The following is an 11,427-nucleotide window of genomic DNA, read 5'->3' as shown; positions in this document are numbered from 1 at the left end:
CCGAAAGGAGGAGGAGTCCGCTGCCATTACAAATCCCCGGACCGCGCGGCTCTTCGCTCTTTTCCTCAGCCTGTTCACACGAGGTCTCTGCACATCTTTCACAATGGGCTTTGGCGATCTAAAAACCCCCGCTGGTCTTAAAGTCTTGAATGACTTTTTAGCAGATAAAAGCTACATCGAGGGGTGAGTATTTGCGAATGTAAATTGGTCGCATCGTTTATTGTAGTCAGCGTGTTAATCCGCAGTTTTATTTGTCAGACGCTAACATGTTAGCCCACGGCTACCTGCTGTAAATGAGCAAATCTATTCACGTTGTGCTACGTTCGACAAGATCTATTTTTGTATTCTGAAGACTAGATGAAACTAATAAAGTTTTGTAGAACCCGTAGTTGCATATGCACATTTAAATGTTTACTTAAATTAAGAAATTTGGATGAAGGCCTGTAACTTGCCGTTGTCTGCTTACTTGCTGTTGATTTTGAGCGCATGCGCGACCGAAAAATCACAAGCTATAAGGTGGAATATTGGGGGAAACTGGGACAACTTTTGAAATGTTACATTCACACTTTATGATTCTAATTGATCATTAAACGTATTAGTTATTGAAAGCTCAAGAACAGAGCTTAAGTTAATAAGACCCCAGAGGTGTACAAGTAGAGCAATATTCATCCTATTTAAGTGAAAGTACATCTTTTAAAATCTTTGTTTGACTTTTGCAGGTTTGTTCCCTCTCAGGCTGACGTTGTGGTATTCGAAGCCCTCTCTGCTGCTCCCCCTGCAGATTTATGCCATGCACTCCGCTGGTACAACCATATCAAGTCCTATCAGTCAGAGAAATTAAGGTATTTGCCTGGAGAATGCTCATGTTTGCCATGCAGTAAAAATGGTTTTCCAGGATGAATGATGATCTACCTCACCATTTTTCTTCTGAAGTATGATGCACAACTTGTAATCCTTGACTGTCCGCAGTAGCTTGCATAAAGGACCTTTTGGAAGTGTGCAAATTGAGGTTCTCTTTCTCTGTACAGCCTTCCAGGGGTGAAGAAGGCTCTCGGCCAGTACGGTCCTGCTGGGGTCGAGGACACCACCAGTGCAGATTCCAAGGACGACGATGATGACATTGACCTGTTTGGTTCTGATGATGATGAGGTGATGACAGTTTTCCATGTCGAAGCAGCCCTCGTGTCGTTTATATGTGCAGCGAGACTAACATGGTCGTCTTACAGGAAAGCGAAGAAGCCAAGAGGCTGAAAGAAGAAAGACTTGCAGCCTATAACGCAAAGAAGGCTAAAAGTAAGGAAGACTTTGTAGGATGTGACCGATAGCCACTCTCAGTATTTGGTCACTGCGCAGGGCTGCCTCTGTACACCTGTGTTTCTGCTTCTCCATTCAAAAATTCTGAAGCACTCTTTCCTTCCCGAACCCACAGAGCCAGCGCTGATAGCAAAGTCATCCATTTTGTTAGACGTGAAGCCGTGGGACGACGAGACGGACATGACAAAGCTGGAGGAATGTGTCCGCAGCATCCAGATGGACGGGCTGCTGTGGGGCAGCTGTAAGTCATCTGTGTGGATGTGGGGGGGTCTGCTGGGGGCCATGTCAGTCACAGAATCACAGGGCACAGTCCAACGATAATATGTAGGGGGAGCGGCTAGGGGAGTGGGGTGGGGGCTTTTATTGGCTTGTTTCCTAGCCAGCCCATCAAACCCTGACTGACATCTTCCCACCTTTGAGTAGGCCAGGCCCGCCCTGGCTGGAATGTGAATTTCATAGTCCCCTAAGAGGGTTTCAGTCTGTAAATATGTTCTGGCCCAAGGTCCTGAAACTGAGGGAGAAATGGAGATGGACTGGAAGTGTGAGATGGGGAATAACCACTGACCTTCTGCTTTTAGCCAAACTGGTGCCTGTGGGCTACGGCATCAAGAAGCTGCAGATCCAGTGTGTGGTGGAGGATGACAAGGTTGGTGTAGACCAACTGGAGGAGGAGATCACAGCCTTTGAGGATTATGTACAGTCCATGGATGTGGCTGCCTTCAACAAGATCTGAAAATGTACTAGGCATATTAATAAAGGCACTTAGATTGCAAGCACCCCCTTCAGTATGCTGGTGGTTTTTGTATCTAAAATTCACTTCTGTCTACCTTTTCTGCTAAATATTACGGTGGCATCTTTCCTTTTTGGTCTCTGGTCAGGACTGAATGGAATCAACCCGATTTCCCTATCCAAATATCGGTTTTCTTCTAGGATAACCACCCATTTTAGGGTAAATTTAAGCTTTAGTAGGGGAGGGATTTCAGGCGTGTGATTACTATCGATGGGAAATTGGTGGGTGGAGTCAAACGAAATGGAGCATGATGGCGAGCGTGACAGCAGGTGGGGGTGTTGGTGCTGGTATGATTTACAACAGGCATCTCAAACTTCATGGGGGGGGGGGGGTCTACACAGCTAATTAACATCAGACTTCCATCAGCCAACTTCCCCTTCAGCGCCCATACCCTGCCTTCATACTCCCTCTATAGCTGCATATTCAAGGTACATTAACACGGTGAGCCTAGAGCCCAAGCAAAAGGTGCAGTGCAGGTGGCAGCCTGGTCCGGAAGCAGCACGCTGTAGGGTGGATCATTACGTGCAGTATGGCAATTTTAACACCCCTTAACTACAGACTTGTTGATTTTTAAGTGGAACCGGAGGACCTGGAGGGAATTGGTGAAAAGGGACGGAATATGAACAGCACCTCATTTTCCCTGGTGTGGCCAGCAGAAGGTTACATGTGTGGCCCATGTGTTTCAATGTTGTTCGATCTGCTTTTGATGTGACGTGTTTTGCTGAAATACCGTTATGCTGGGAATTCTGTAAAATGTTAATATGCCTGGCAAGCCCACCTCTGCAGAAGGGGTGGTAATGTGTTTGGGTCGACTGCTGTCAATTTCATTTCATAATTTTAGATGTAGATTTGATCCTGTTTTAAAATGTTCCTGATGGTACTTAGTTGGCCCTGGGAGGTAGCTTGTGTTTCTACTTGCAGAATTTGTGCAGGCCAATTGGACCGAATGATTAATACAGGGTGGGGCTGCTGTGCATGTGGAATATCTGCAGGAGGAAAACAGGTTTGAGACTCAGCTGCACACCTCACTGTTTAAACCCTGCAGCGATATTTAATTTGATTTGCATTAACTGTATGGACGCTCTCCATTATTTCCAGTGGGCCATTCCCAGTAAGAACAAGCCAGGCTGCATTTAATTTGGCTTTTTTTTGTTTGTCAGAAACCCTGGTCACTACTGATGCGGTGAACAAGACAGCAATTTCACAGGCACTAGAGCAGGGGTCTCCAACTCCGGTCCTGGAGAGCTACTATCCAGTAGGTTTTCTGTCCCACTTGGCTTCTGATGAGCCACACCTGTTCCTGGTATTTACCTGAGAACAGGTGTGGCTCATCAGAAGCCGGGTAGGATAGAAAACCTACTGGATGGTAGCTCTCCAGGACCGGAGTTGGAGACCCCTGCACTAGAGTGACTGGCTGCTCTACTGTCAATCACAGTGTAGCTTATGTATGCAATTAGATAAAAGAGCAGTAAACAGCATAAACACCTTTATTTTTGCATAAATATAATAAATGATACCAGATTAAAAGTAGATCAAATAAAAATTTGACAGCTAGCTAAAGCATTTTAATGTATAAATTATATAAGTAATGTTTTCAGAATCAGGTCCTAAAATAGAAAAGTATAGACTGCAAATGTGAAACATTAATTGATCATGTATATTAGTTAAATATAAATGTGTTTATGTGCTTAATTTTGTAGAAGTAATACAAGTCCATTTAATTGGCGCAATACAGCATTTACAGTCAACTCCAGAAATATTGGCACGCCTCAAAAAGTGAGCAAAGACATTAATATAGATACATACATACAATGATTCCAATTTCCCCCAAATGTTTGGAAAAAGCACTACCTATTCAATTTAATAAAAATGATTCCTGCAAAAGTGTTGTTTTACCTTTAGAACAGCTTATTCTGTCAAAAACACGTGGCAAAATTACAGGCACCCAATTCAAACCAAAGGAATGTGCATATTTGGGGAAAAAATGTGTCTTGATAGTGCTTCAGTGTTTAGTAACTCTTGTTGTCTATGACCATATCCTGTTTCCCTGGGGTATAAATATGAGGTAACACACAGGTAAAATCCTTTTGCCATCTATCAACATGGGTAAAAGAGCACTCAACTCAAATGAAGGGGAAAAAATCTGCAGCGCTGCATAGATTGGGGAATGTTTACAAACGTGTTCTTTAGTTGACACTGCCAGTAAGCACAGGCAGGGCTACAGTAAACTTTGAAAAGCATGGAACTGGTGAAAATTTGCCAGGAAGGGGATGTATACGCATACTGTCCCCCCCACCTCCTGCACTGGAGCTGCAGAGGAGCCCAAAGATAACAACCACAAAGTTGAATCTTGGGAGTTTCACCATATCAAAATCAAAAGTGAGACACCACCACAATACACCATCATCATGTTTGGCAAAATAAGGGGACTGTATACAAAGAACAGCACCTCATACCTGTGGTGAATTATGGTGGGGGCTCTTTGGGGCTTTAGGGCTGTTTTGCTGTCAGTGGTCCAGGGGCTCTTGTTAAGATGAGTTGCATAATGAATTCCATTCAATACAAGAACATTTTAGCAAAAAATCTGGTTGCCTCTGTGACAAGACTGCGCCGTGATTGGGTCTTCATACATCAAAATCAACAAAGAAATGGTTGCAGCAACACAAAGTCAAGGTTCTGCAATGGCCCTCTCAGTCTCCAGACCTGATCCCAACAGAAAGTCTGTGATCTCAGTTGAAGAGGGTAGTTCACAAGAGAAAACCAAAGATACTCAATGAGTTGGAAATGTTCTGCATGGAAAAGTGGTCCAAGATCACTTCACAAGTGTTCTGCAGCCTTGTTAAATGCTACAGTAAGAGGCAGAGTGTTGCCATTCTTGCCAGGGGAGGCTCCACCAAATACAGACATTTGGGGGGGGGGCAATATTTTTGGAATCCGCATTCTTATGAAAATGTGTGTGACTAAAGGAAAAATTTATTTTGTCTCAACAGTCTGTTTGGAAATAAACGCATGAGGGTTGCCTATTTGTGTTAAAGCACAAAATGTCACTCATTACATGTGTGGTTCTTTTTATATATTAATTTTAGTTTGTTTTCATGAAAGGTGCCAATAACTCTGGAGTTGACTGTGCTGTGAAAAAAACATCATCATGTAACCGGATACAACAGCATTTAGCCAGACAGGAAGAAAACTTCAGGCAGTGTCTGTCCCGGCTGACCCCACACAAAGCGAAGCAGGAACATTTGTCAGTTATTTTGTGTCATTACAGAAAACCATGGTGCAGCTCAATGATGGCAAAACAAAATAACGTCAGTTGCTCTGAACCAGCGTCAGCTCAACCGGCTCTGCGTTGGCACTGCTGGCCAGTACAGACTGGGACTCCGTAGCAGACACAGAGTGGCTGAGCTCCCGGAGCGAGTGCTTAGTGAGACGGAGGCAGGATCGCTTCAGGAGTTTCCGCACCTTCTGGCCAAGCAGCACGTACAGCACGGGGTTGACACAGCTGTTGAAGAAGGCCAGGCTGGTGACGAGCGGAAAACCCACCTTCAGAACTTCACTCAGGTGTAAGGTGATGTGCATTGACAGCTCCATCAGGCAGAAGATGTGGAAGGGAGCCCAGCAGAAGAAGAAAGCTAAGATGATTGCCAACACCAGCTGGGAGAAGTTGGACCGGTGCATGGCGTGCGGGCGTCGAGCCTGGACTGCTAGAAGCACGCCGGTGACCGTGATGGCAGTGAAAGGCAGCAGGAAGCCGATTGTGGTGCGGACAACAACTATGATAATGTGTCTCGTGGCGGCCTTGTGCGGATCATGGTCGTGGAAGTTGTTGAAGCACATAGTTTTCCCGTGCAAATCAATGGTGTCTCGGAACACCAGGGCGGGCATGCTGAGGCAGGTGGCTACACACCATAACCCCCCACAGACAATCCATGCCCTGCACACGGTGCGGTGCCTCTGAGACCAGGTGTGGTGCACCAGAGAAATGTAGCGGTCGAGACTGAGCACCGTGACGAACAGCACACTGGCATACATGTTCACCACAGACACAAAGGAGCTGAGTTTGCACATGGTCACACCAAAGCCCCAATGGAAGTCCCTTAGCACATAGTCGATGGTGACGGGCAGAAAGAGCACAAAGATGAAGTCTGCCACAGCCAGGTTAAGCAGCCACACCGTGTTCACCGATGGCCTGCTTTTGCACGTCGTCACCCAGATCACAACTGCATTGCCAAAAAGGCCAAGAACAAAGGCAGTGCAGTAGACCACCACCGAGATGATGTGTGTTACCTCCCTTTGACTGTAGTCATGATCTGACAGCTCTTCAAACTCATAGTACATGTAGCTGTAATTGTCAAAAAAATCTGTCACGTTCTCCATCACTTTTCTTGTTTCTGGTTTTTAAAAGTATTTATTGTTGTTGTTATGGCGTATCCAGAGAACCTGAAAAACCTAGAAAATGAGGATTATTTATGCATATTTTAAACTTCCGCGGCACATTATCCTTACTTTATATTCTTAGTTTATTCTATTTTTAATCACAATTATGTGCTTACTATGAACAAGGCTACTGCTCTCGGGCAGCTGCACGCCTCGGACGTGTGAGTCGGCTTTTCCGCGATCCCGGCAAGTTTTCCATACGCCCTTGCAATGCACCGCTTACTCCGCGTTGTATCCTGATGTTTTGACTTGGGCCTGCTTCCTTTCTTGCCAGTAATTAACATAAATCCAAACAGCCAGGACACCGCTTTGAGAACACACGATTTTGTTGCGTGCATGACTTTCCATGCAAGAACTAGCTGGGCGGTGGAACAGGGCTGCCTGTATAATCAGGCTCACGTATTGTTTCCTCTTTTTCGTTACGCAATGTATTGGCGTTTCTATTTTAAAATTCAGATTCTCAGTGCAAGGGTTGGATACTGATTTTCCAATTAAACTTAACGTACCCGTCTCACCGATGCAATTTAACAGTCATTTCCGATTAGATAATCCATACACCAACTATATTAACGCGTAAAGAAATAACATATTACCCGTCAAGCTGCAATACAGTACAAACATATTACTACACGCTTAACTACACGCTTAGTCTCTTCCCAAAGTGCAAACCAAAGGTAAAATCATAAAATGAATTCAATAATACAAAACTGTGAAAATAAGTATCAAGCACAAAAAAAAACTTTCACATGAAGTCGGACACTTAAAAACGTAATCTATTGCGTTTAGAAATCAACCAAACTGATCGAGACAAGTTGAAAGTGTTATTTTATAAATTGCTCCAGTGTCAAAGCCTGCTAATCGAATAAAAGGACAAAAAACTCTCCAAAATAGCTGAGGCTACAGCACAACCAGCTCACAAAAACATCTAACTACCGCTGTACCGTCTTCCAAGTATACAGCATTTTCGCTGCATTTTCCAAGCCCGAGAGCCAAGTAACGTGACAAACGCACAAAGTAATCGATCGGCGATGTCCGTGTTTAGTATTGTACATTATGTAGGCTACCAGTTGATTGATAAGAAGCCTAATGCCCAGGCGTTCATTCCATATACTCACCGATCAGCCGGCTACCCTCCTCTGAAGTATTAAGTTGTTTTCAGTCCGTTATGATGACTAGTCCAGCGGTCGGTGAGCTCGTCCCTCCGGCCGGCGTCACCGAAAGGGGGGGGGCTCGAGCTGCTGGGTGATGGACAGGATACCGTGGATATCGCTCTTTGTAGAGATAGCTTCTCTTGAATGTCCCGTTGCTATCCACCAACATTAGGTTGTGAAAAAGGGAAAATAGTGACATTATGCTGAATTGGGGGGCAGGTGCGGTCGAAAGAAAGCGGCCTTAGAATGAGTTGATTTAGCGACATTATATCTCATGATCACTGCCTGGGATAAGCTGCAGCCCCCCTGATCAGGGTACGTGGTTAGAAGATGGACGGAGAAGGGAGCAAGGAATGGAAAGCTTTATTTAAAAAAAATAAAAAATGATTACAGCCAAGCTTTATTTGTACAGCCAGTTTGAATTCTCACCCTGACTTAGCATACCATGATATAGCAGAGGTCCCATTTGCACTTTTTAACATCTTACTTGCTTGTTTTATCTTTCACTGTCTTGTCTTATGCTGCACTGCTGTTTGTCCTGCACTCTCCTGTCTTGTATTTGCTGCTGTTTGTCCTATTTTCCTGATGCCTAACTTTGCAACAGTAGCATAAGAGTTTCACTGTGTTCCTTGGACCACATGTGACAATAAAACTTGAAACTTTGTTTGTACAAAAGAACATAAAGGTGGAATTTTTTTGTTTCTGACCACACTTAATAACAGTATTGAGGCCGTATCACATTACATATATTTTTCCTCAGAAAAACAAGACGGGCTTCTGTAACTCAGACAGTTGTTCTGCACTATTTGCCTGACAAAAAGGTTCTAGCCCTATGGAAGGGGTTATATTAGGACATTCAGACTTCTCTGTTGCCATGCATGGAGCAAGAGATGGGCACCCATGGCTGAGTGTTGCTTATGGTGGGGCTGTGCTATGGATGGTATGCGCCCAAAAATGTTTAAGAGGGGGCTAATTCACTTCACTTCCCCTACAGGGAATTTCAGGCCAGTGTAGTTATGATGTAATGATTGGCCATCTGCAAGAGAAATCACTGCTCTTGACTCATGAAAAAAGGAGGGAATAAAAAAGGAAGGAAGAAGAAATATCTTTCTTTTTTTCTCAAGATTGCACTGATGTTTGACAGAGAAAGCTTTAAACAGCTAGAACAGTTACTTTGAGGAGCATTTGGAGGTCATGGATACCCTGGCAGGTTCTAGGGGGCAAGCACTCGACTGGGGCCCGTGAATATGTAATATTAAATGTAAAACTGGGCAGGGTGTCGTGTCTGAGGGGATCAAGGACACGGAGGCAGGCATTATGGCCAAGCAAAAGGGGTTTAATTAAACTAAAAAAAACAACTGGAAATGAAGACAATTGCAAGGGATCAGAACAGGAGGAGGAGCAGAGGCAACATTGGAGAACAATGTCAATGACCAGACTAGCTAACTCAGCACTGGGAAGTACTTTTATACAGGACTGACGATGGAGCAAACAAGAGGCAGCTGGAGTGATTAACACGAGGGCAGGGACAAGAGGTATGACAACGGAGTGATGGGCGTGGCATGTTAGGACCACGCCAGGGAGGAGATAGGAGGGGGAGTGATGGGCGTGGCATGTTAGGGTCACGCCAGGGAGCAGATAGGAGGGGGAGTGATGGGCGTGGCATGTTAGGGCCACGCCAGGGAGGAGATAGGAGGGGGAGTGATGGGCGTGGCATGTTAGGACCACACCAGGGAGGAGATAGGAGGGGGAGTGATGGGCGTGGCATGTTAGGGTCACGCCAGGGAGGAGATAGGAGGGTAAATGATGGGCATGGCATGTTAGGGTCACGTCAGGGAGCAAATAGGAGGGGGAGTGATGGGCGTGGCATGTTAGGGCCACGCCAGGGAGAAGATAGGAGGGGGAGGAGGATGTGACAGGCAGGACATGACACAGGGAGGCCCAGGGTAACATTTTTTCAGGGAGACCAGAATTTCAAGGTACATCCCTGATTACAGTTGTTATTCTTCCGTCAGCAAGGAATGTTTTTCCTCAAAGTTTTGTAAATATAGTTTAATTGTAGATTTTTAAATGATCAGCATTGTCTCTACAGGCTAGCACAGGCCCCTTCTTCCCTTGCTGAGAAACACATGAAGGCATCAATTGCAAACATGCAACAGAGAGGGTGACATCATAGGATGTTCCCAGTGGTGCACCCACTGACTTCACCCTTTCTCGACAAAGTATAAGACACACTCACATTTTCATCCGAAGCCTTACACGTTACCCTTGGTTTGGCACATTGTCAGCTCATACTGTGTTTATTCTGCAGCCGCTGGTTTCCAAAATAACTTTTTCATTATCCTGGCAACAGCATTAACACATGTCTTAAGCACCAGCACTAGAAACAGTATTGTATAAATCTACAAGGGCTTTGAGAAACTACTTCCAGAGGTGCTCAGCTAAGACGCTGCTGATGGAGTTGATGCTGCTAAAACCTATTTTTCCTGCCAAAGCTTCATCCCGCTGTCAGCGTTTGCCAGTGCTGACCAGTGCTCAGCTGCAGCAGCCGCCCCTGGCAGCGTTTGCCAGTGCTGACCAGTGCTCAGCCGCAGCAGCCGCCCCTGGCAGCAGCCTGGTCTGGTGCTGAGAAATGATTCCCGTTCACCGCACAGCCCCACACACCCGGAAGTGAAAGCTTATCTGGGCAGTTGACTGATTTTGGGACACAGTCTCATCACTTATGGCATGGGTGTCGCCGCCATTAAATCTGAGGGGGACGTGTACCCCTCACATTTCATAAATATTCGTTTGGAACCCCCCTCCATATTTAACATAAAATATTAGTTCACCCAGCGCTGTTTCTATTACTTCATGAAAGAATCCATTCCACTTGATCGATATGAGAACACACATACGGCATCTTATTCATTAAAAAAATTCTGGGGGAGGGTCCCCGGACCCCCTGCCATTGTGTCCCCCCACATTCAAAATGCTTCTGATGCCCCTGACTTAGGGGACAATGTAAAATATCCTTGTTTCTTGTGCTGATTGATTGTGTCACAGTACAAACAAATAGTCTTCATGTTTAACTTTTACATTTACAACTTTTACATCTACATTTACAGGGACAGACTGTCTGATATTTTTTTCTGTATATCAGTGGTGATGAGCAGTCAGTCTCATAACTACCATGCAAACCAATGCCACAAAAGCTTTTTTCTGTCACTGTGAAAGGGATTTTGAACTCCTATCTCCTGCATACAGTCCTGGTCGGGCAAAACACCGCAGTGACAGTCAGCAGGTTTTTCCACATAAATCTGCACAATTTTCACCCTGCAGGCTGGCTGCTTTTACCTAAACATACATGGGTGCAGAATACTGTTCAGCTTCCCCATGCCACACTGACGGGGCTCACAGGCTAATAATACAGCTCACAGGAATCCAGGAGTATTCGTCAGCATATAAAGTACGTTTTAAATTGATGTTGCAACAATATTCTACAACAGCCCAAGCATGGCATGATGGAGCCCTGAAAACGAGCGCTATTTCAGGTTAGCCTCAACATGTTTACATACAGCTGCGTGTACACACCTCCGAGTTTAAAGCGGAAATTTAATGCTTTCAAGCATCTTCCTGAAGCTGTGGCACTCAGCTCGTGGGTAATAAAGGAGGTGGTGGCGAGAGAGCGGGTGTATTGATAGGGGCGCGCACCTGTGCGCGTATGCTCATCCGTGAGCGCGCATGGGAGGGAGC

General features: G+C 45.2%; 2 protein-coding genes across 3 annotated transcripts; one reads left to right on the top strand and one right to left on the bottom strand.

The window, feature by feature from the left end:
- The first annotated feature begins 24 nt into the window (after window positions 1–24).
- eef1b2 (eukaryotic translation elongation factor 1 beta 2) lies at window positions 25–2,090 on the top strand. The gene is made up of 6 exons (XM_023842609.2): window positions 25–183; window positions 720–842; window positions 1,029–1,149; window positions 1,227–1,293; window positions 1,430–1,555; window positions 1,893–2,090. The coding sequence occupies exons 1-6, from the start codon at window positions 104–106 to the stop codon at window positions 2,045–2,047; spliced, it is 672 nt and encodes a 223-aa protein (XP_023698377.1). The 5' UTR covers window positions 25–103; the 3' UTR covers window positions 2,048–2,090.
- Window positions 2,091–3,572: 1,482 nt separating this feature from the next.
- On the bottom strand, window positions 3,573–7,796 carry cmklr2 (chemerin chemokine-like receptor 2). Of its 2 annotated transcripts, none has more exons than XM_023842529.2 (2): window positions 7,657–7,796; window positions 3,573–6,553 (listed from the first exon to the last, which is right to left on the bottom strand). In XM_023842529.2, exon 2 carries the CDS (start codon window positions 6,479–6,481, stop codon window positions 5,414–5,416), a length of 1,068 nt encoding a protein of 355 aa, XP_023698297.1. In that variant the 5' UTR covers window positions 6,482–6,553; window positions 7,657–7,796; the 3' UTR covers window positions 3,573–5,413. The 2 variants fall into 2 exon arrangements, with proteins under 2 accessions (XP_023698297.1, XP_023698298.1); XM_023842530.2 differs by lacking the exon at window positions 7,657–7,796 and adding an exon at window positions 6,658–7,650.
- Window positions 7,797–11,427: the final 3,631 nt, after the last annotated feature.

The sequence above is a fragment of the Paramormyrops kingsleyae genome, chromosome 1, assembly GCF_048594095.1.
Source record: "Paramormyrops kingsleyae isolate MSU_618 chromosome 1, PKINGS_0.4, whole genome shotgun sequence".
Taxonomy (NCBI): Eukaryota; Metazoa; Chordata; class Actinopteri; order Osteoglossiformes; family Mormyridae; genus Paramormyrops; species Paramormyrops kingsleyae.
The sequence above is the reverse complement of the archived record's forward strand: the minus strand, read 5'-3'. Positions and strand labels throughout refer to the sequence as shown.